Source organism: Gigantopelta aegis, chromosome 4 (assembly GCF_016097555.1).
Source record: "Gigantopelta aegis isolate Gae_Host chromosome 4, Gae_host_genome, whole genome shotgun sequence".
Taxonomy (NCBI): domain Eukaryota; kingdom Metazoa; phylum Mollusca; class Gastropoda; order Neomphalida; family Peltospiridae; genus Gigantopelta; species Gigantopelta aegis.
The window spans coordinates 52609324-52633949 of record NC_054702.1 but is presented as its reverse complement, the minus strand read 5'-3'; the positions used below and the strand labels follow the sequence as shown (position 1 = coordinate 52633949).

Here is a 24626-nt window from a genome sequence, read left to right as displayed (position 1 = left end):
TCAGACGCGCGTGCGTTTTTAAGAAATACGAAAAATGCATTTTGTGGTATTACAAACACCAGGATTACCAGGATTACCAAAAAAAATCATTTCAGGTAATTGGAAATGTATATTCTAAATAATAAAATGTAAGTAAAGTGCAATTTGATTTGTGAGGAAATGGGTTTAATAGCGAAAAACAACGGCGTAATGGTTAACAACTAGGGCGTGTCCCTTTAATAAATATATAAACAGATATCCAGAAAGATATTTATGTTAAAACATATTAGGACCAGATATTTTTGGCAAGTATCTGTAAAGATAGTTTTACCAGCAGACAGTGACAATCATGGGACTTAATAACCAGATACCATTACAGCTGAGAATAGACCGAAATAGTTTTTAAATTAAGTTTTCTTTCAAATTACAGTCTTTTAAAATCATAGAAAAAAGGTACCGTATTAAGAAATGTGTGTGCCATGTTTATGAGTGGGTAAAGTTCAATCTTGCTTTCTTTGCTTGTTTTAACTTTATTTTTATCAACATTTCTGTGAATATGACAATTTGTTTATTTTCCCCATGCAGAAGTAAAATTTGTAAAAAAGTATTTAAATGTACGCACTGTTGTGCACAGACGACACACCCACCGAAACAGGACCTCACTGAAACAGGGCAACGGACAATACCTATTCATTTATTCAATTTATTCTCGTTTTAATCTCTGTGGGAACACATAAAGGGTAACTCTGTATTAAAATTCTATATAGAATGTTTGTTTTTCTTACAGTTAGTGCAATTATGGCAGCGAAATTAACACCAGAAAAAAAGTTGGAGCTTATGAAGAGAAATTTGCAGGTTGGTGTACTGACTTTTTAAAGTTACTGGCTCAAGTTTTGGAGGTACAGCAATACATGTCCTCTACCAGGAACAACTAATTTTCAAGACTCCGAAATTCAAGGGCCATAACTGTGATAAAAATGGGTAAATCGCCATTGTCAAGTGATAACTTGATTTGTAACAGTACATGATCAAAATATACCAGGCCTTCTAGATTATGGTAGCCTCACTGCCATCGCTAGTGATATTCAGTGTTGAGCTAGTAAATAACTACTATTGCCATACCCGAAAAAAAAGCTGGAAAACAATATTTTAGAAATATTATCTTGCATTTGAAATGGCTATTTTTACACAAAAAGAGTACATATTTATATGGTACAATTAAATTTAAAAAAACGTATAATAATTTCAATTTCTTTTTCATATTTTTGTTTTTTAAAGAACTCTTTAAGTTATTGTGTTATCTGAATTAATCTGATTTGTTTTATTTGTAGGAGGTTTTAGGAGAGGATAGACTTCTGCCTATTTTGAAGGAGAGAGATGTGAAAATCTACTGGGGAACAGCTACGACGGGAAAACCTCACATAGGTTATTTTGTTCCTATGTCCAAGCTTGCAGATTTTCTCAATGCAGGATGTGAGGTTAGAATGATATACAGTGTTGTTATTACATATTACCTAAATTTACCCCCAATTGCAAGTATATTTTGAGGGTGTTCACTATTTGTTAAGCTAAGCATAAACACTATTATTACTACTCACCCTTTATCCTTTATCCCACAAAATTGAAGGTTATGATGAATTTGTAGACATTTCGCAACTAGGTCAAGCGCAAATGATTCTAACAAAATTAGATAGTTATATTCCTTTGCACCATTTGGAACTCAAAGGAACGGGTCAAGAACACTCCATCAAAATTGGATGTTATTCAGTGTTTTGGGTATTTAATTCTTATTTTTTATAAACGATTTTTGATATAGAAATAATGTTCATGAATAAGAATATAGAAAGATATGAAACTTGCAAATAGAAAATATTTGTTCATAAATTTCCTACAGTGAATGAAATAAAAGCAATATTTAGGACAAACATTGAAATCTATATTTATTAGGTTTAGTAAATTTTACCAAATGTCATTGTAGTGAGATGCAGTAATAATATTCAATATAATTAATTAATACAGAACTATACGAGGGCAGTGAGAGAAAAAATAAAATGACTATTACCGTTAATAATGTACTATTTTGGTTTAAACCATACTTCTGACATCATACTATTGTCCTAGCTGAATCCAGAATTGGTCTTCGTAATATATTGTAATACATGTGTCACAATACAAGCTCCTGTATCTTAGTGTATCGCAATGTAAACATTTTGGTAATACTCATCACTATTTCATATTGTAAATATTTGTAGCTCTTCAGCAAAGTCAAGATATTTTTTATATATTGTGACATTTAACAAATATGACAGTAGGCAAATGTGTGTCTTTTACATTTATTTAAATACATAATATCTTCCACCTTTCGTACTTATCTTTGTCTGCCATTTGAAGAATTTTTTTTTAGAGGAGATTTATTGAAATCTTGCTGATTCAATATTTTGTTAATTTATATATATATATATTCAGGTAACTATTCTGTTTGCTGATCTCCATGCCTACCTTGATAACATGAAAGCCCCATGGGAGCTGCTGAAGTTGCGGACATCTTACTACGAACATGTCATCAAGGCGATGCTCAAATCTATCGGGGTGCCACTTGACAAGCTCAAGTTTGTGAGGGGAACAGACTTCCAGCTTAGCCGGTAATCACAGCTGTTTTAAAAGTTCTTACAAAGGAACACTTTGACAAGAATCTGGGAATTAAATTCTGGTAATATTTCTGTAAATGGAAATCATGGGAATCCAGTTAAATTGCAAGGTCATTAATGTTAAAAAATTAACTAAAACTTATCCTTCTAGTTCGACATCCAGTGGTCAGTAAACAAGTATAAAGTATAATATCTGTTTTCAAATAATTTTATTATTATCAAATTCTGAATTAATTAGTTACTTTGTGCATTATATAAAAACAATTCATGAAAAAAAAAAAAAAATTCTCTGGAATCTTACTACATCAAGTTTGGGAATTCATTTGGATTCTAGTAGAATTTAACCAAAGAGTGTTACTCAAGTCAATTTGGTTTTAGCATTAAACATTCAAAAAAATATATCAACTTTGTATGCAGGAGGTAAAATTAACTAATTTATATACAGTCATGTGTTAAAAGTGCTAGTTGACTCATTATTGGACTATTAATGCATGTTATGTGGTTTATTTTGGCATTAGTGAAAAACTACATATATTTTTAACTATATCATACATATTTTACACTAGTTGAAGTCGATGGGTTTGTATCTAAGGTTTTAAAGCATTGTTGCAGGAACAAAAAATTACATTTGAATTTTTTTTTTTAAATATCATACATAATCTGACCTCTGTTTCTTAGTGCCTTTACCCCTATATAGATGAACTGGTCCAAACAACCCATTTTCTTCAATTTGTAGTGAATACACACTAGATATGTACCGACTTTCTTCGGTGGTCACAGAGCACGATGCCAGAAAGGCCGGAGCTGAAGTCGTCAAACAGGTGGAACATCCTCTCCTTAGTGGGCTGCTCTACCCAGGGCTGCAGGTGAAATAAAATTTCTTTCAGAGTTAAAAATTATAAGAATATTAAACATAAATGGCTTCACCCAAATCTTCTTCCATTAAAACAATCTTTTTCAAATGTCAGTTAATATTAAGTCCTACTTTCCATTAATGAGATATTGCATGAAAGTTTTTCGATACAGTGTGCATATACACAGTAACTTTTTTTTTTATATGTGATTCCTTGCACAGGTATTCAGTGTGATGGAAAAAATGCCATTTGATGAGTGATTTTTCCCACTTCAATGTTTTTCAGTGTGTTGACATCTTGTGAAATCATAATGGAAATCCAACGCCATATAACCGTAAATAAAATGTGTTGAGTGCGTCATTAATAACCATTATGTCATAATAACCATATGATAGGTAAAAGCTTCAATTTTTTCCTTTTCTCTTGATGTGACTGTTTGTTTTCTCTGTTCAGGCACTCGATGAACAGCACTTAGAAGTTGATGCTCAGTTTGGCGGAGTTGACCAACGAAAAATATTTACTTATGCAGAGAAGGTAAATACATATTATTCTAAAACACAAAATTTCTTTTTACTTAGGCAGGATGTAGCTCAGTGGTAAAGTGCTCACTTGGTGCGTGGTTGGTATAAGATCGATCCCCGTCAGTGGACCCGTTGGGCTATTTCTCGTTCCAGCCAGTGCACCACAATTAGTATATTAAAAGCCGTGGTATGTGGTTTTCTGTCTGTGGGATGGTTCATATAAAAGATCCTTTGCTACTAATGGGAAAAAGTATCGGGTTTCCTCTCTGTGACTCTTATGTCAAATTACCAAATATGTGACATCCAATAGCCGATGATTAATAAATCAATGTGCTCTATGGCCTGGTTTTTCTTCCAGTCCAAGTCATGCTCCCATACTGATATGTCAAATAATGTGGTATGTGCTGTCCAGTCTTTGTGGAAAGTTCATATTAAAAGATTCCTTGTTGCTTTGAAGATAGGAAAAGCTTGATGGCAGTGGGTTTCCTCTCTCTCTTCTGCTTATCCAAGTATTGAAATAACCATAAATTAGATACCAAAAAGTCATAGTTGTTTAGTGTGCTGCTCTGTTGAGGTGTCGTTGAAACGTGTATTCCTGTTTGTACAGCAAGGTGATTTAGTAGGCTGATGCATTAAACAGTGTACCATATGTAATTATAATAAAATTGATTAAACCAACTGGTCTAGATACTGACCAGTGATTAATGAAAACTGATTCTTGGGCCATTTTATTATTTTAATGTAAGGTTTACATAATAAAATTGTAGTGTTTGTTTCTTTATGCTGTTTAACGTCCAATTGTTGTTTTTCCAGTGTTTGCCACAACTTGGATTTACAAAAAGAATACATCTAATGAATCCAATGGGTAAGATTGGTGAATCTGACTTTTAGGATTGTGTACCTCCTTTTAACAACCCAGTGGTAAGTCGGGGTGGGTGTTTTTTTTTTTTTTTTTGGGGGGGGGAGGGGTTGCCAGGGTGTCATTAAACATTCATTCATTCATTTGCTTGCTTATATATGTACGTACATGTAGTTTTGAAAGGTATTAAAAGAAGCTATAGTTGATTTTTGTGGATAATCCAGTTGGTCATGAAATTAAATGTCAGACTGTCAGATACCATGCAAGTAAAAATTAGCTCAACTTTCATAATTTTTCTTAAATAATAAAAAGTAATACAATATTGAGACATTACTAAATCGGTAGATTTAGAGCAAATCAATATGAAATGATGTCAGAAGTCTGATTATGATAAGAATGAAAGAAAATGAAAAAGATTTATATGCATCTCAAACTGTATGGTTTGTAATTGCAATTTTTTGTGTGGTGGTGTAATTATTCAATGTAATTATTGTATACAATTTGTTATGACTGTTACACACTGATATATTCAGCAAAAAGATAAAACATTTTGAAAAACTGTTTTTGCTATTGTTGAAAATTTTTATGACTTTAATTATCAAGATGTTTTTGGATATTGTAGTTCCAGGTTTAACAGGGACAAAAATGAGTTCTTCCGTAGAGGATTCCAAGATAGATCTGCTTGATTCACCTGCTCAGATAAAGAAAAAGCTCCAGAAGGCGTTCTGTGAGCCAGGAAACATAGAGGATAACGGGATCCTGTCTTTCTGTAAATACGTTCTCTTCCCACTGAGCTCCACAAAAGGTATGTGATAGTTATCATTCTTAACCGGCTTGGTGGGAAATTATTACGTCCATCTCCCATCGAGTATATTTGACTGAAGCATGTTTAAATTTTTTATAAAATTTAAATTTTAAACATTTTGCTAATTATCAACCAGTATTGGGTCTGAAATGGATTTGTACGACGAAGATGAATTATAGTTACAAAATTGCTTTTCATTTGATAATGATATAATGGATTTGACTTAATTGTATATTTAAAATTTCAAAATCATTTAAAATTATTTTGCTAACTATTTACCAATTTCCGCTTTGAAATTGATATATACCACAAAGATGAGCTTTTTGTAGAAGACTTCTTTTCATTGATCAAAGTTATATATATTTTTGTTTAAAAAAAATAAAAAAAAAAATAAAAAAATATTCATGCACTGCTTCATTGGTGAGAGACACATTTTATTAAGTATTTCACAGTGTTCACATAGAAAATGGTCCTTGAATACTTAGGTGCGTCGATACACCTGACAGCACTGTAGTCCTACTTTTAAAAAAAACCGCTTGTTTTATGTAGTACGTTTTAACAACTACTGACTGTAATCCATTAAACAGTGCAGTGCGTAAATTCATAATTTAAGTACCTAATTAATAATTTTAATTATTTTTTTACCGAAATAAAACAAACTTTATGCCATAAGGGGGTGTTGGTAAAATGCGGATGGAACAAAATCATATATTTAATGTAGCAGAAGAACTAGATTTCTACACTTCTTGTTATGTTAAAGGCGTACTATTTTAATATTGTAGTTTAAAAAATAGTCCAACATTTAAGCCAGGTTACTGTTTCCTCACACCTATAGTCTCATATATGTATCACAGGTGAATCAGTTTCGGTGAGCATAAGCATTCAGTTCTAAAGCATATCAATATTTATAAACAGACAGTTGTTATTCAAATACCTACCTTTTTATTAGTATTTCTACGCTTCACATGAGCACTAAACTGGTTGCTAAGTAGCTAAGTTTACGACACGTGCGTAAAAAACTAACATGCATCAACAGTAAATATTGTTAACTATGTAACCTGTTTCAGTGAGTGATATCTCTAGTGGGTGACCAGCTGTAACGTCCCCGCGTCATATCGTCCCCGTGTCAAATCGTTCCGGCATACGAAGGACCGCAACGCCCCCACGTCATAACGTACCCGCGTACGAAGGACCATAACGTTTTAAATAATGCCCTAATGTGCTTTCTAGGATGTTTTGGTAAAATATGTTCGCTTATCCCATTTGATCGATTGGTTCTTGACGTTCTCTGTAAAATAAAAAATAATAATCATTTTATTATTTTATCAAATACATCAATCGACTAAAGGTAGACGGCACAGCTGAGTTTACGAGATGTCAGGGCATTCCGCAATTTATATGCAACCATTTTCATTAGAAATGGCATAATGGCGAAAGCGTTGTCGTTGTTGGGCATGGGAAAAACAATGTTGGAAGAAAAATATTAATGTATAGGCCTAATGGCATTCAGGGATTAAATAGGATTGAAATGACATTGAATTTGATTCCACTTCTCAAATAATTATTGTGTATGTGTTGTGTGGTCGGTGTGACCGGGGACCTTTTGGTAGGAACTGGGGACGATATGACTGGTAACGTTTAGTGCTATAGCTTACAGCAAAACTTTCTAACACCAAATGTTTCAATGTTTTATCAAAACATGTATGATGTTCAACAAAACATGCACAGTTTATAATAATTTATTTAAAAAAAAAGATTTTAAATATTTAAGGCAAATTATAAAATTACCAATGTTAACAGACAACATTTTAGGAAAACAAATATAACAATTATGATGTTTTGCAATCGTGTTATAAGTTGAACAAATGAATAGTTATAATGGTAAAAATTTTGGTTAAAAATATAAGCTGCATTCTGAGTTTTAAAGTCGCACGCCCTAGTTTCAGCCCGCGAAAATTAATTCTAATTTTGGTTAATCTACAAAACTGTAACACACTTAGATCACATTTTTATAAAATGGAGTGAAAAAGTAGGTTTTATATCGATAAATACCATAGGAATCCCCGTGACCCAATAACTTGAAATAATTTTGAAAGTCAGTATTCTGATGTCACCGGTAGATGTCTCTCGAAGCACAGAAATGCCTATGTCACGACAAATTTCCCAGAGTGCACACAGACTTGGGGTGCATTCCTTTCACCTCTCCTGGGCATGTTCCAAGTGTTCTGTCCTCTCCAGATATCATAAGACTTATTGGTTTTAAGGGTTTGTAACGTTTTGTATTGAGATACTTACTTGTCTGAACTTTATTGTTAATGAAAATTTTCACGAACTGTGAAGAAAAACCTCACGTTGAAATGGGAAGATCCCCTCTAAAAATAGATTAGACCTTGTCTGCTCAACGTTTATTCTCAGACGCGCGTGCGTTTTTAAGAAATACGAAAAATGCATTTTGTGGTATTACAAACACCAGGATTACCAGGATTACCCCAAAAAATCATTTCAGGTAATTGGAAATGTATATTCTAAATAATAAAATGTAAGTAAAGTGCAATTTGATTTGTGAGGAAATGGGTTTAATAGCGAAAAACAAAATGGTTAACAACTAGGGCGTGTCCCTTTAATAAATATATAAACAGATATCCAGAAAGATATTTATGTTAAAACATATTAGGACCAGATATTTTTGGCAAGTATCTGTAAAGATAGTTTTACCAGCAGACAGTGACAATCATGGGACTTAATAACCAGATACCATTACAGCTGAGAATAGACTGTAATTTGAAAGAAAACTTAATTTAAAAACTATTTCGGTCTTTTAAAATCATAGAAAAAAGGTACCGTATTAAGAAATGTGTGTGCCATATTTACGAGGGCAACGGACAATACCTATTCATTTATTCAATTTATTCTCGTTTTAATCTCTGTGGGAACACATAAAGGGTAACTCTGTATTAAAATTCTATATAGAATGTTTTAGTTTTTTTACAGTTAGTGCAATCATGGCAGCGAAATTAACACCAGAAAAAAAGTTGGAGCTTATGAAGAGAAATTTGCAGGTTGGTGTACTGACTTTTTAAAGTTACTGGCTCAAGTTTTGGAGGTACAGCAATACATGTCCTCTACCAGGAACAACCAATTTTCAAGACTCCGAAATTCAAGGGCCATAACTGTGATAAAAATGGATAAATCGCCATTGTCAAGTGATAACTTGATTTGTAACAGTACATGATCAAAATATACCAGGTCTTCTAGATTATGGTAGCCTTACTGCCATCGCTAGTGATATTCAGTGTTGAGCTAGTAAATAACTACTATTGCCATACCCGAAAAAAAAGCTGGAAAACAATATTTAAACAAAATTATCTTGCATTTGAAATGGCTATTTTTACACAAAAAGAGCACATATTTATATGGTACAATTAAATAAAAAAAAAACCTATAATAATTTCAATTTCTTTTTCATATTTTTGTTTTTTAAAGAACTCTTTAAGTTATTGTGTTATCTGAGTTAATCTGATTTGTTTTATTTGTAGGAGGTTTTAGGAGAGGATAGACTTCTGCCTATTTTGAAGGAGAGAGATGTGAAAATCTACTGGGGAACAGCTACGACGGGAAAACCTCACATAGGTTATTTTGTTCCTATGTCCAAGCTTGCAGATTTTCTCAATGCAGGATGTGAGGTTAGAATGATATACAGTGTTGTTATTACATATTACCTAAATTTACCCCAAATTGCAAGTATATTTTGAGGGTGTTCACTATTTGTTAAGCTAAGCATAAACACTATTATTACTACTCGCCCTTTATCCTTTATCCCACAAAATTGAAGGTTATGATGAATTAGTAGACATTTCGCAACTAGGTCAAGCGCAAATGATTCTAACAAAATTAGATAGTTATATTCCTTTGCACCATTTGGAACTCAAAGGAACGGGTCAAGAACACTCCATCAAAATTGGATGTTATTCAGTGTTTTGGGTATTTAATTCTTATTTTTTATAAACGATTTTTGATATAGAAATAATGTTGATGAACAAGAATATAGAAAGATATGAAACTTGCAAATAGAAAATATTTGTCCATAAATTTCCAACAGTGAATGAAATAAAAGCAATATTTAGGACAAACATTGAAATCTGTATTTATTAGGTTTAGTAAATTTTACCAAATGTCATTGTAGTGAGATGCAGTAATACTATTCAATATAATTAATTAATACAGAACTATACGAGGGCAGTGAGAGAAAAAGAAAATGACTATTACCGTTAATAATGTACTATTTTGGTTTAAACCATACTTCTGACATCATACTATTGTCCTAGCTGAATCCAGAATTGGTCTTCCTAATATATTGTAATACATACATGTGTCACAATACAAGCTCCTGTATCTTAGTGTATCACAATGTAAACATTTTGGTAATACTCATCACTATTTCATATTGTAAATATTTGTAGCTCTTCAGCAAAGTCAAGATTATTTTTTATATATTGTGACATTTAACAAATATGACAGTAGGCAAATGTGTGTCTTTTACATTTATTTAAATACATAATATCTTCTACCTTTCGTACATATCTTTGTCTGCCATTTGGAGAAATTTTTTTTAGAGGAAATTTATTGAAATCTTGCTGATTCAATATTTTGTTAATTTATATATATATATATTCAGGTAACTATTCTGTTTGCTGATCTCCATGCCTACCTTGATAACATGAAAGCCCCATGGGAGCTGCTGAAGTTGCGGACATCTTACTACGAACATGTCATCAAGCTCAAGTTTGTGAGGGGAACAGACTTCCAGCTTAGCCGGTAATCACAGCTGTTTTAAAAGTTCTTACAAAGGAACACTTTGACAAGAATCTGGGAATTCAATTCTTGTAATATTTCTGTAAATGGAAATCATGGGAATCCAGTTAAATTGCAAGGTCGTTAATGTTAAAAAATTAACTAAAACTTATCCTTCTAGTTCGACATCCAGTGGTCAGTAAACAAGTATAAAGTATAATATCTGTTTTCAAATAATTTTATCAAATTCTGAATTAATTAGTTACTTTGTGCATTATATAAAAACAATTCATGAAAAAAAAAAAAAAAATTCTCTGGAATCTTACTACATCAAGTTTGGGAATTCATTTGGATTCTAGTAGAATTTAACCAAAGAGTGTTACTCAAGTCAATTTGGTTTTAGCATTAAACATTCAAAAAAATATATCAACTTTGTATGCAGGAGGTAAAATTAACTAATTTATATACAGTCATGTGTTAAAAGTGCTAGTTGACTCATTATTGGACTATTAATGCATGTTATGTGGTTTATTTTGGCATTAGTGAAAAACTACATATATTTTTAACTATATCATACATATTTTACAGTAGTTGAAGTCGATGGGTTTGTATCTAAGTTTTTAAAGCATTGTTGCAGGAACAAAAAATTACATTTGAATTTTTTTTTTTTAAATCTCATACATAATCTGACCTCTGTTTCTTAGTGCCTTTACCCCTATATAGATGAACTGGTCCAAACAACCCATTTTCTTCAATTTGTAGTGAATACACACTAGATATGTACCGACTTTCTTCGGTGGTCACAGAGCACGATGCCAGAAAGGCCGGAGCTGAAGTCGTCAAACAGGTGGAACATCCTCTCCTTAGTGGGCTGCTCTACCCAGGACTGCAGGTGAAACAAAATTTCTTTCAGAGTTCAAAATTATAAGAATATTAAACATAAATGGCTTCACCCAAATCTTCTCCCATTAAAACAATCTTTTTAAAATGTCAGTTAATATTAAGTCCTACTTTCCATTAATGAGATATCGCGTGAAAGTTTTTCGATACAGTGTGTAAATACACAGTAACTTTTTTATATATATATATTACTACTCAAAAGAATTTAAGGGTCAGACGATATTTTCGACATTATTTTCTGAATGTCAATTATATTAGCTAGACCATAATGTCACGCATAGTATTGTTCCATTTTGACGAAAGTGGGTCTAAGCAACCCATAAATGAATTAAAATCCATTGTCATTGACACCGTCGACTAGTTCTAATGGCGAAAACATGCTTACATTTGCACGTAAATTAGGGCGAAAGCGAAAGGTCTGCTAAGTGCCCATAACTTGCTTTTTCACAAAGGGCTTCATTTGCACGCTTTGCATGTGTATTCCATGTTCCCAATGCTGAATTTCCGTATAATTGGAGCTTGCGTTCGTGTACGGTGCACATTCCAAATTCGACAACGGTACGAGTCAGATCGAGATCGAGGAAGGGCTATTGCTTGGCTTCAGGATGGCAGTACGCAAAGAAATGTTGCTCTGAGACTTGGTGTCAGTCAGAGTGTCGTTGGCCGACTGTGGCAACGGTACCAAGCAACGAATTCTGTTCGAAATCGTCCACGTTCGGGAAGACCCCGAAGCACTACAAATAGAGAGGACCACTACATCACCAATATGGCTCTACGTCAACGCACAACCACTGCACGCCGATTACGTGACAATCTGCGGACTGCGACTGGAACTCGAGTGTCTGATCAAACCATACGCAATCGTCTGAGAGCCAATAATCTACGCTGCCGTCGCCAGGCTATTCGACCACCACTCCTTCCACGTCACAGAACGGCCAGACGTCACTGGTGCACACTTCATCTGCGGTGGCAACGTGTTCAGTGGGGTCGAGTGATGTTCACTGATGAGTCCAGGTTTAGTCTCCAGTTCAACGACGGTTCAACGGATGTCCTGGGGAGCGCTTCGCTGACGTTAACGTTAGACAACGTCACCGGTTCGGTGGTGGCAGCGTCATGGTGTGGGGCGGCATCTCTATCCACCATAGGACACACACACACCCCCCCCCCCCCCCCCCCCCCTCTACGTGGTGGATGGCAATCTGAATGGAATCCGCTATCTGAATGAGATTATCCGGCCGTTGTTTCTCCTAGGCCTTCAGCAGATTGGCGGCGGGGCAGTTCTGCAGGATGACAATGCCAGACCCCACCGCGCCAGGGTGGTAACGGACTTTCTCAGACAACAAGGTATCGCCAGGATGGATTGGCCAGCATATTCAGACGTCTGATCAACAGCATGAGGCAACGATGTGTCGAGTGTATTCGCGCCAGGGGTGGATTCACACACTATTAAACGAATGTTCTAATGTGTAAAATCCATGTTTGACAACCTTCAACTTTGACAGCATGTCATGTGACTTTCTTGTATACAGTGACGTTTATTTGTGGGTTTTTGTAAATATGGAACACTAAATTAAATTTTTGGTGTAGTTTACATCATCAATCTAATACACTCTGAAACTTATTTGGTTATAAATGTTTTGACCCTTAAATTCTTTTGAGTAGTATATATATGTGATTCCATGCGCGGGCATTCAGTGTACTGGAAAAGAATGTCATTCATGAGCGATTTTTCCCACTTGCATGTTTTTCAGTGTGGTGACATCATGTGAAATCATAATGGAAATCCAACACCATATAACCGTAAATAAAATGAGTTGAGTGCATCGTTAATAACGATTATGTCATAATAACCATATGTTAGGTAATAGCTATTTTGTTTTCGTTTTCTCTGTTCAGGCACTTGATGAACAGTACTTAGGAGTCGATGCTCAGTTTGGCGGAGTTGACCAACGAAAAATATTTACTTATGCAGAGAAGGTAAATACATATTATTCTAAAACACAAAATTTCTTTTTACTTAGGCAGGATGTAGCCCAGTGGTAAAGTGCTCACTTGATGCGTGGTTGGTATAAGATCGATCCCCGTCAGTGGACCGTTGGGCTATCTCTCGTTCCAGCCAGTGCACCACAATTAGTATATTAATGGTCGTGGTATGTGCTGTTCTGTCTGTGGGATGGTTCATATAAAAGGTCCTTTGCTACTAATGGGGAAAAGTATCGGGTTTCCTCTCTGTGACTCTTATGTCAAATTACCAAATGTTTGACATCCAACAGCCGATGATTAATAAATCAATGTGCTCTATGGCCTGGTTTTTCTTCCAGTCCAAATCATGCTCCCATACTGATATGTCAAATAATGTGGTATGTGCTGTCCAGTCTTTGTGGAAAGTTCATATTAAAAGATTCCTTGTTGCTTTGAAGATAGGAAAAGCTTGATGGCAGTGGGTTTCCTCTCTCTCTTCTGCTCATCCAAGTATTGAAATAACCATAAATTAGATACAAGAAAGCCATAGTTGTTTAGTGTGCTGCTCTGTTGAGGTGTCGTTGAAACGTGTATTCCTATTTGTACAGGAAGCTGATTTAGCAGGCTGATGCATTAAACAGTGTACCATATGTAATTATAATAAAAATTGATTAAACCAACCGGTCTAGATACTGACCAGTGATTAATGAAAACTGATTCTTGGGCCATTTTATTATTTTAATGTAAGGTTTACATAGTAAAATTGTAGTATTTGTGTCTTTATGCTGTTTAACTTCCAACTGTTGTTTTTCCAGTGTTTGCCACAACTTGGATTTACAAAAAGAATACATCTAATGAATCCAATGGGTAAGATTGTTGAATCTGACGTTTAGGATTGTGTATCTCCTTTTAACAACCCAGTGGCAAGTCGGGTTTTTTTGGGGTGTTTTTGTTTTTTGCCTGGGTGTCATTAAACGTTCATTCATTCATTTGCTTGCTCATATATGTACCTACATGTAGTTTTGAAAGGTATTAAAAGAAGCTATAGTTGATTTTTGTAGATGATCCAGTTGGTCATGAAATAAAATGTCAGACTGTCAGATACCATGCAAGTAAAAATCATCTCAACTTTCTTCATTTTTCTTAAATAATAAAAAGCAATACAAAATTAATATTGAGACATTACTGAATTGGTAGATTTAGAACAAATCAATATGAAATGATGTCAGAAGTCTGATTATGATAAGAATGAAAGAAAATGAAAAAGATTTATATGCATCTCAAACTGTATGGTTTGTAATTGCAATTTTTTGTGTAGTGGTGTAATTATTCAATGTAATTTTTGTATACAATTTGTTATGACTGTTACACACTGATATATTCAGCAAAAAGATAAAACATTTTGAAAAACTGTTTTTGCTATTGTTGAACATTTTTATGACTTTAATTATCAAGATGTTTTTGGATATTGTAGTTCCAGGTTTAACAGGGACAAAAATGAGTTCTTCCGTAGAGGATTCCAAGATAGATCTGCTTGATTCACCTGCTCAGATAAAGAAAAAGCTCCAGAAGGCGTTCTGTGAGCCAGGAAACATAGAGGATAACGGGATCCTGTCTTTCTGTAAACACGTTCTCTTCCCACTGAGCTCCACAAAAGGTATGTGATAGTTATCATTCTTAACCGGCCTTGGTGGGAAATTATTACGTCCATCTCCCATCGAGTATGAGTTTTAACTGCTGAGTGGGGAGATTTGAGATCACTACACTGACGTCTGTCTCACTAACTCCTAATAACTAACAGTTATCTCCCTATCCACGACATACAGTCCAGATAGCTGAGCTTTATGTCCAGAAAAAACATGATTGAATGTTTGTTGTAGCAAGGGATCTTTCATATGGACCATCCCACAGACAGCATAGCACATACACATGTACCACAGCCTTTGATATGCCAGTCGTAGTGCACTGGCTTGAACGAGAAATAGCCCAATGGGCCCACTGATGGGGATCGATTCTAGAGATGGGTGTTACTGAAATTTCAGGTTCTGTATTAGTATTTTGGGTGTGATTTACCTCAGTATTGGTATGGTATTCGGTATTGATACAATACTGATACCGACATCGAGAGGTATTTCTGGTATACTCGGCTTTAAATGCATACCCGAGTTAAGTCTCACCCCTTAATTTCATCTAAATAAAATTACTTTACATACAGAAGGCCCTCACCTCTCACTTCTTTTCAACTATTTTTCGTTTGTCAGATATATTGTTAGTGCTTTACTAAATGACGAATAACATTTTTCATTTCCAAAATATCGGTATTTTAAAATTTGCTCAGTACGGTAAATCGGTATTGATATGATACCGATACCGAATGCTATATATGGTATACCTCCCAGCTCTAATCAATCCCAAACAGACGGTGCATCAAGCGAGCGCTTTACCACTGGGCTTCATCTCGGCCCACTCTTTGTCAGAATTACAGTTGTTACTAACATTTAGTAACATTCAAGCAGTCTGCACAGTATTTTTAATACTTCAATTATAATATTTTCGTGGTTTATTATAGTTAAACTGTGTAATAATCATAAATGAAAACTCCTTTTTGCAGAATTTTGTGTAAAGAGGTCTAAGGATTTTGGAGGAGACATAACCTATCATTCATACGAGGAACTGGAAAAATCCTTTGCTAAAGAGGTATGTAAAAAAAATATGTATATAACATAGGAAACGCCTTTTTAAATCTTTCTTTGATAATAGTAGCTTGAAATTTAAATAATTCTGTGAAATAAAGTCACATGTTATTTTTATTTCTAACTGATAACAACTGCATGTTTTGGATTTACCATAGTTTGACACTCAATAGCCAGTGTATTTTTTTGTGCTGGGGTGTCGTTAAACATCTGTTCTGTTCTGTTTTGTTCTGTTCTGTTCTTATGCTATTCTATGCTATTCCTATGCTGCCACTTACATTAAAGCAAAGTGAGTTGGTGCTCTGGCTTAAAGGTGGATAACTCCAAATAAACTTACTTGTTAATTTTATTACTAAAGAGCAGGACGTAGCCCAGTGGTAAAGCGCTCGTCTGATGTGCGGTCGGTCTAGGATCCATCCCCATCGGTGAGCTCATTGGGCTATTTCCTGTTCCAGGCAGTGCACCATGACTGGTATATCATAGGCTTTGGTATGTGCTATCCTGTCTAGGATGAAGCGTAAAAATAACTCCAAAGGTTTTTGGTCAACAATTAATTTTGTTTTGGTAGGTCACTTAGCAAATGGCTGTACTTTCTAAAAATAACAGTCACATGGTTCTTATCATGAGTGTTATTTAATATGTAAAATATGAACTGAGTGGTTTGCCAAATATCACTTAACTAGATGAGGTTGATATTTTACATGATAAAAAACCCACGAGTAGTGAATTCTATTTATCCTGGGGCGGGACGTGGTGTTTTTGACAGAATGTATAGAAACTGCATTGAAATCCATTCAAACGTGAATGGTGGAGTACAACCTTAAATGACCATTGTCAAACAATATCATAATGTAAAGTAATTTTCTGTTTTAAGTTACTGGTTTAAGATAAACATGCTTACATTTAATTGTCAGAGCAAACACAATATTATTGTTTCTATGTTTTAATTATATATTTTAATGTTTTAGCTTAGTATTCTAGCAGACACTTTGTATTAATTTTGTAATTTGGCAAGGATTAATTGTGATAACATTTTCTTTGATATAAAACTAAACTGATGTGGATTTAAGTGTGGGCCAATTGGCCCAGATGCCCTTCATTTTTGGTCAATTAATTCTACTTTTTTGTGTAAAGTGAAGAATCTTCATATCAGTGCATTGCTACCAAACAACATTGCATTTATGTCCAAAAAAACCCCATCCTAAATCTGCTTTTGCTATATGTGTAATCTACTTACATCCTCTGATCCCTGGCCAGCTGTTTTGTTTTATGAGTTTCATAAATATCCAGACAATGATAGAAAATATTGCTGATTACAGGAACTGCACCCTGGAGACTTGAAGTCTGCCGTGGAGGTTTACTTAAATCAGCTCCTCGATCCTATCAGAAAGGAATTTGAATCACCCGAGTTGAAAAAAATAACAGCAGAAGCTTATCCAAGCAAAACAAGTAAGCAGTTACAGGACCTCTAGATTATGGTAGCCCCACTCCCATGGCTAGTGATATTCAATGTTGGGCTAGCAAATAACTACTATTGCCATGCCCGACAGCTAGTCAATTATTTTTGGATCAAATGTTGCAGTTACATCTATTTTGTAAATATTAATATCCTGCCCCTACCCCCCCCCCCCCCCCCCCCCCCCCAATGTTTGTGTTTTTAACCTCTATCTCCCTCTTTAGGTGACATATATGATTATTACTATTATTTAGTAAAATCGTATTAACTTGAAGTAAACTAGGGCTAGTGAATTTTTAATCATGGCTAGTAAAGAATTTAAATCGCTGATGCCATGGCTAGTGGATTTTATAAAAATTCTAGAAACCCTGCAGTTAGCATATTTAATAAGTCATTTCGAAGTTGTTCTGATTAGAATATTTCCTATTTCTGACGAATATAATTGTAAGCTCTCAGCCAGCCAATCAAATCCAGGGCTAGCTTAAATGTCCTTTGACTGCATGAATGAATGTACAAAAATACAGGCAGGGGACCTGGGGGAATAGAGCCCCTAGTAATTCTGAATAAAAAATATTATTGGTAGCAGATCTTAAGGCAGAGATGAATTGTGCAGGAAATTGCATTTTAGGACATCTAGTTTTAAACATTTTATAGGGGAGCATAGTCCTGACACACACACCCCTAGAAACTTTGTTTTCCCAGTCAGCACCCCACCCCACTCAATATGTACATGCCTCCATCATGCCTGAAATGCATCGGCTACTGGTTGTCAGATCATTACACATTATTAGTGATGTTCCAAGATGCTAGTTCTGAAGGTTTTATTGAGAGGATGACACTTTATATTGGCAAATTATTGATTTAAAAGAATGTTGAAGCTAGGTATTGTATAAAACTATTATCTGTAAACAAACATAGTGCTAGTTTGTTGAGGTGGTGGGTGTTTTAATTATTTGTTTGTTTTCCCCCAGTTATCTTGGATAACCGTGTAAATAGATGACATATATTTATTTTAGAAAGTTTTACCTAGTTTAAAATAGTTAACAAAATATTTTATAGTTAGCAATTAACACAAATGTTCTCTTTTCTTTCAAACTGATTTTCGAACAAATGAAGCCTGTGTTGCGGAATGGCAGAACAGTCCTATGGTTACAAAACTAGGACCCGTCAAGACACTGAAGTGTTCACCTATTAAACAAACACAAACTAGACCATTGTTTTATAATGACATTTTATCACACGAGAATACTTGATTTAAAACAGTAGTGTAGTATATTTGACTGAAGCATGTTTAAATTTTTTATAAAATTTAAATTTTAAACATTTTGCTAATTATCAACCAGTATTGGGTCTGAAATGGATTTGTACGACGAAGATGAATTATAGTTACAAAATTGCTTTTCATTTGATAATGATATAATGGATTTGACTTAATTGTATATTTAAAATTTCAAAATCATTTAAAATTATTTTGCTAACTATTTACCAATTTCCGCTTTGAAATTGATATATACCACAAAGATGAGCTTTTTGTAGAAGACTTCTTTTCATTGATCAAAGTTATATATATTTTTGTTTAAAAAAAAAAAAAAAAAAAAAAAAAAAAAAAAAAATATTCATTTGACTAATTATTCAGTCGGCACTCACCACACAACAACAAATCCCTGCTGTTAAAAACTTCGCCCTCTCTAAAGTTTGACAGCCGAAGTGTCGTCGCTCTATGATTTTGACCTCGCGTGAGGCCTGCATATACATATTTAAAAAAATATATTTTTTAATCAATCAATCAATCAGTTAATAATACTAAATGTACCGTGTTATCTATTAGATGTTAGACCCTATATTCTCAATGTCTTGAGTATGGGAAAACGCGTCAAGTTATACTAACAATTTAATACACAATCAAAATTAACAACCTGAGTGCATAGATCGTTAAAATATACTGTGTTCATTTTTCATTAGGGATATAGTAAACATATGTCATGATAAACAATTTGTGCACATCTTAAATTTGTGCAACATTACATTGTGATCAATGGGCATATGCGCTTTGGATGTCCCATAGGCCCCTAGTGGCCGTTCAAATATTATACCCATCTACCCCTTCGAGCGTTACGTAATATTTGAATGCCCCCGTCCCCACTATATGTTATCCATCTAACAATGTGAATAAATACAGTAACTTGCTTTACTTGACATGTTTTTGTTTTGTTGTTGAAGGTGGGGTCTTTTTTCCACAATTAGATGACAATATCAAACTTAAGGCTACAAATTCAGACTTTTTTAATGTAACAATTTACAAAAGTAGACTGTTTGGAACATTACAGGTTACCCTGACTACAAAGTGTTTTTCAAATTCACAGACACGTACGCATCAACGTCTCCACCAGGGGCGTAGCGTGATCTGGACCTGGGGGTTCGAATATGAACCAAGTGGACCTTTCTCTATTTTGTTTTTGCACCACCAGAAAGCGAACCATTTGCTTCAGCTGGGGGTTTATCCACATTTTATTTACGGTTATATGGCGTCAGACATATGGTTAAGGACCACACAGATATTGAGAGGAAAACGTTGTTGCCACTTCATGGGCTACTCTTTTCGATTAGCAGCAAGGGATCTTTTATATGCACCAAAGAAAGAAAGAAAGAAATGTTTTATTTAACGACACACTCAACACATTTTATTTACAGTTATATGGCGTCAGACATATGGTTAAGGTGCAATACAATGCAATGCAATACAATGCAATACAATACAAAATGCTTTATAATTTATTTCCATGCTTACATATGGTGTATATATAATTATACAATGCACATATAAACAAGGTCAGGTGACCAGCAATAGTAAAGCTAATGATACAAATAACGAATGACTAAATACATGCATTAAACAAAATAAAACAATTTATGGTTATAAGTGCTGCAGTGACTTTCCACATATCATTTGATAGTTGTTGTTTGAAGGTTGTTTTTTGTTTTTTTAATAACCTAGTTCTTGCTGAATTCATGTCCCAACAGAGCTTTGCTATTGTTACAAGATGGGCAGCAGGGCAGTTGATATTATAGTAGTATTTAGCATAGCTGTTCATGGCTTGAAATGCGGTTAACTCATCTATGAGTTTGTAAAAACGTTTTTGTCTTGTTAGTTTAAGTTCAGAACAATTAATGAGAAAATGTGCTTGATCTTTTTTTATCAATAATTTTAATATTTTCAATAGCCAAAATCCTACATTTAAATAAATCTGAGCGAACTTTACAATTATATGGCTTATATTATAAACGGCTTCAACTTTGGTCAAAGGAAAATCAATTGATAATAAGATTTTATAAATTATAAAAAAACCTACGACACAAAAAGTGTTACTATCGCCCGGGCTCTCCAACAAAACGCATCTTTATTGACAACTCAGTATATAGTACATTGTATATGTTATACATAACTGTATGTGTTTATGTCCTTGTTTACCTTTACATTATTAGCTGGTCACCTCTAGCCCCCCCCCCCCCCCACCCACACACACACATATCAATAAGGGGAGAGCTAGAGGTTAGCCGAGCTACAAATTTATGGTTTTAAAATGTTCTTTGAATTATTCATATATATATATATAGAGGAATACAGATTGTATTGTAAAGAAGCTAAACCTTTCAAGCACGCTGTCCTGGGCATATACCTCAGCTATCTGGGCTGCATATCCAGGACAGTGAGATAGCTGTTAGTCATTAACAATATTAGTATATAAAATGTAAACTGTATAGACCTACAAACCCAGTGAAATTAAAAGTTTTATTTTTGATGCAGGTTGCGTAGACTGTCAGTCGTCACCTAGCTATCGATACAATATGCACTGCCTATTAACGCGTAGCATATAAAAAGAACGGTTGTTAAAAAGGTGATGAAATTCATTGCAATCTTCAATATTGCATACGAGGACATATTTTAGTTTTAAATAATGTGTACCGGTATTATTGTTTAATGGATTACAGTCAGTAGTTGTTAAAACGTACTACATAAAACAAGCGGTTTTAAAATTTGTTATAAGAATTATTAAAACAAATAATTCAAGAAAAGATCTACCGGCAAACTTTGGTGGCTCTGCATCTGTACATGGTAACATACTGACGCTTTAATTTAGAGTTTAGTAAGGTCATATCTGTTCAAACATTGCAATTTTATGTAAAAACAATGTGTTCGCTGTTGAGATATTTTATTTGTTGTTATAGCAGAATATTAATATGCCGTTTTTCATAAATATTTTAGGGTTTTTTTTTTAAGTAGGACTACAGTGCTGTCCGGTGTATCGGCGCACCTAAGTATTCAAGGACCATTTTCTATGTGAACACTGTGAAATACCTAGTTCTTGCTGAATTCATGTCCCAACAGAGCTTTGCTATTGTTACAAGATGGGCAGCAGTTCAGTTGATATTATAGTAGTATTTATCATAGCTGTTCATGGATTGAAATGCGGTTAACTCATCTATGAGTTTGTAAAACGTTTTTGTCTTGTTATTTTAAGTTCAGAACAATTAATGAGAAAATGTGCTTCATCTTCAATTGTGATGGTGCATAGTTTGCACAACCTATTGTTTCCCATGGGTAAACTTATTGAATAATTGTTTTGACGAAAATATTCTTTTAATCTTAATTTTTAACAATAAATCTAAAATTTGAAAACAGTGTTGTTATGTCATATTCTATCATACGAAATTATTGTGTTACTGATGGTGCATGTTTTCTCAATAATTTTAATATTTTCAATAGCCAAAATCCTACATTTAAATAAAGCTGGGCGAACTTTACAATTATATGGCTGATATTATAAACGGCTTCAACTTTGGTCAAAGGAAAATCTTATGGAATAGTTGTTTTGACGAAAATATTCTTTAATTTTTATTTTTAACACAGTGCTCTACAAAGCGAGTAAAATACTCGCCATGGCGACTAAAAACATTCCCTGGCGTCTAAAAAATAAAATCACATTTGCCAGTTGGCGACTGTCCAATAATTTTACTTTAATCTGTAAACAAAACTGGACATCGGAAAACACTGTGGACCAGTAGCAATTTATTTTCCATAAAACGTTTTCTATTGGTAATTTGTTTGAAAAATAAAAGTTTGAGACATGTTAAAGGGACATTCCTGAGTTTGCTGCAATTTTTTAGATGTTATCGACTAACAGAGACTTTTTTAACGACTGTAATTACATATCAAATATATTTTTCTGCATAAAATATTAGCGACTGTGCATTAAAGGGACACACCCTAGTTACGGCTATTTGTTAACCATTACGGCGTTGTTTTTCGCTATTAAACCCCATTTTTCACAAATAAAATTGCACTTTACTTACATTTTATTATTTAGAATACACATTTCCATTCACCTGAAGTGCTTTTTGGTAATCCTGATGTTTGTAAAACCACGAAATGCATTTTTTGCATTTTTTCACAAGACGTGCTGTCGAGAAAAAACCGTTAAGCAAGCGAGGTCCAATCTATTTTTAGAGGGAATCTTCCTGTGTAAACGTCACAGATGTTGGTATACCACGTGACCGTTATCATTTTGGTTCGGTTTGTTTTCTCGTGCACGGTTCGCGCAATCAACATCCGATTTGTTGTTGTTCATTTGTGAGATTTTTCTTCACAGTTCGTGAACATTTTCAGTAACAATAAAGTTCAGACAAGTAAGTGTCTCAATACAAAACGTTACAAACTCTTAAAACCAATAATTTTGCTAAGTCTTACGATATCTGGAGAGGGGATACAACCAGGACAGAACAGTTGGAACATGTCCAGGAGAGGGAGAAAAGAACGCACATCCCCAACTCTGTGCGCACTCTGTGAAATTTTGTCGTGACGTAGGCATTGTTGTGCTTTGAGCGACATCTACCGGTGACATCAGAATACGAAAACTTTTAAAGTCCAACTAAGCCCAAAAGGAGGATACCTTTCAAGCAATTGGGACATGGGGATTCCCATGGTATTTATCAATATAAAACCTGCTTTTTCACTCCATTTGATAAAAACGTGATCTGAGTGTCTTACAGGTTTGTAGATTAACCAAATTATAATTTATTTTCGCTGGATGGAACTAGGGTTTGCGGCTTTAAACGTGTTTCTGATCGTTCTAATACTTGTATTAGGTTAAATTTCATTTTATTTCCTAAAATATTTATTTTCATACGTACGAAATTATTTGAAGACAAAATCTAGTTTGGGCTTCTTAGAAATATTAAGATGATCAGTAAACACATTGAATATACAGACACTGATATTGTAAACAAGAAACTATATTTAATATGTAAGCTTAATCGAAGAAATATTTTATTACTCGGAAACATCTTACAATGGAGCAAACTCAGGAATGTCCCTTTAATCGGACTATGAATAACGATCTTCCAGTACTCAAAGAATAAACACGGTGACGTCAAGTGGGAGGTAAGACTTCGTTATGATGTTATCTCCCTTAACTTGAATATCAAGCGTTTGGAAATAATTCGGCCCCAGTTCAGTTTTGGACCAAGTCGGTCCTGTCCCATTTACAGCCAGGTTTTATTTGGCATTGTTGAGCCACTGTATGTCTTTACTTGTCTGTTTGAAACTCAGACGTTAATTATTTTAAATGTTCGACTCATATGTGTGTTATGCTGCGCTCCAATCGTCTCGTGTTTATCGTGATAACGGGTCCCTCCACCATAACGACGTCTCCAGTCGTGAATGTCGTTTTAATCACGTCGGAAGTCATGTTCACCAGCGGAGGCTAAAAACATGGTTCTATTTTCATGACTCGACTTTAGACGGCTTTAAAGACACAACTATTTACAAAACAGTATTTATGTATTTACAAGGCAGTATGTGACGAAAATAAATATTATTTAAACCAAAAGTAAGGTAGCCGATTGGTAACTACTAGTAACTCGTTGAAGCCTGGTAGATATTATCACAATGCTTTTATTTAACTTTTAATGAGTATTGCAATTTAAATGCATATTTTAGCAGTGTCATTAAAATAGTAATTCGCTTAAATTCGTTTAATACAATTATTGGGTACGGAATTTGATAATGATAGCTAATAGTCGTCCAGTGTTTTAGTGGAACCGGACACAAACAGTAACTTGTAATTACTATTCAACAACTAGGAATCACCTCTTCACTAG

General features: G+C 34.2%; 1 protein-coding gene across 1 annotated transcript in view; it reads left to right on the top strand.

The window, feature by feature from the left end:
* The first annotated feature begins 713 nt into the window (after positions 1-713).
* The window catches only part of LOC121370726 (tyrosine--tRNA ligase 2, cytoplasmic-like), a 90569-nt gene continuing 66656 nt past the window's right edge, over positions 714-24626 (top strand). Inside the window, exons 1-11 of the mRNA XM_041496150.1 lie at positions 714-834; positions 1311-1457; positions 2446-2621; positions 3364-3493; positions 3935-4015; positions 4816-4867; positions 5484-5666; positions 8658-8725; positions 9203-9349; positions 10342-10481; positions 11220-11349. Of these exons, the coding sequence (XP_041352084.1) occupies positions 748-834; positions 1311-1457; positions 2446-2621; positions 3364-3493; positions 3935-4015; positions 4816-4867; positions 5484-5666; positions 8658-8725; positions 9203-9349; positions 10342-10481; positions 11220-11349 (1341 nt within the window). The 5' untranslated portion in view covers positions 714-747. The remainder of the gene's footprint in view (positions 835-1310; positions 1458-2445; positions 2622-3363; positions 3494-3934; positions 4016-4815; positions 4868-5483; positions 5667-8657; positions 8726-9202; positions 9350-10341; positions 10482-11219; positions 11350-24626) is intronic.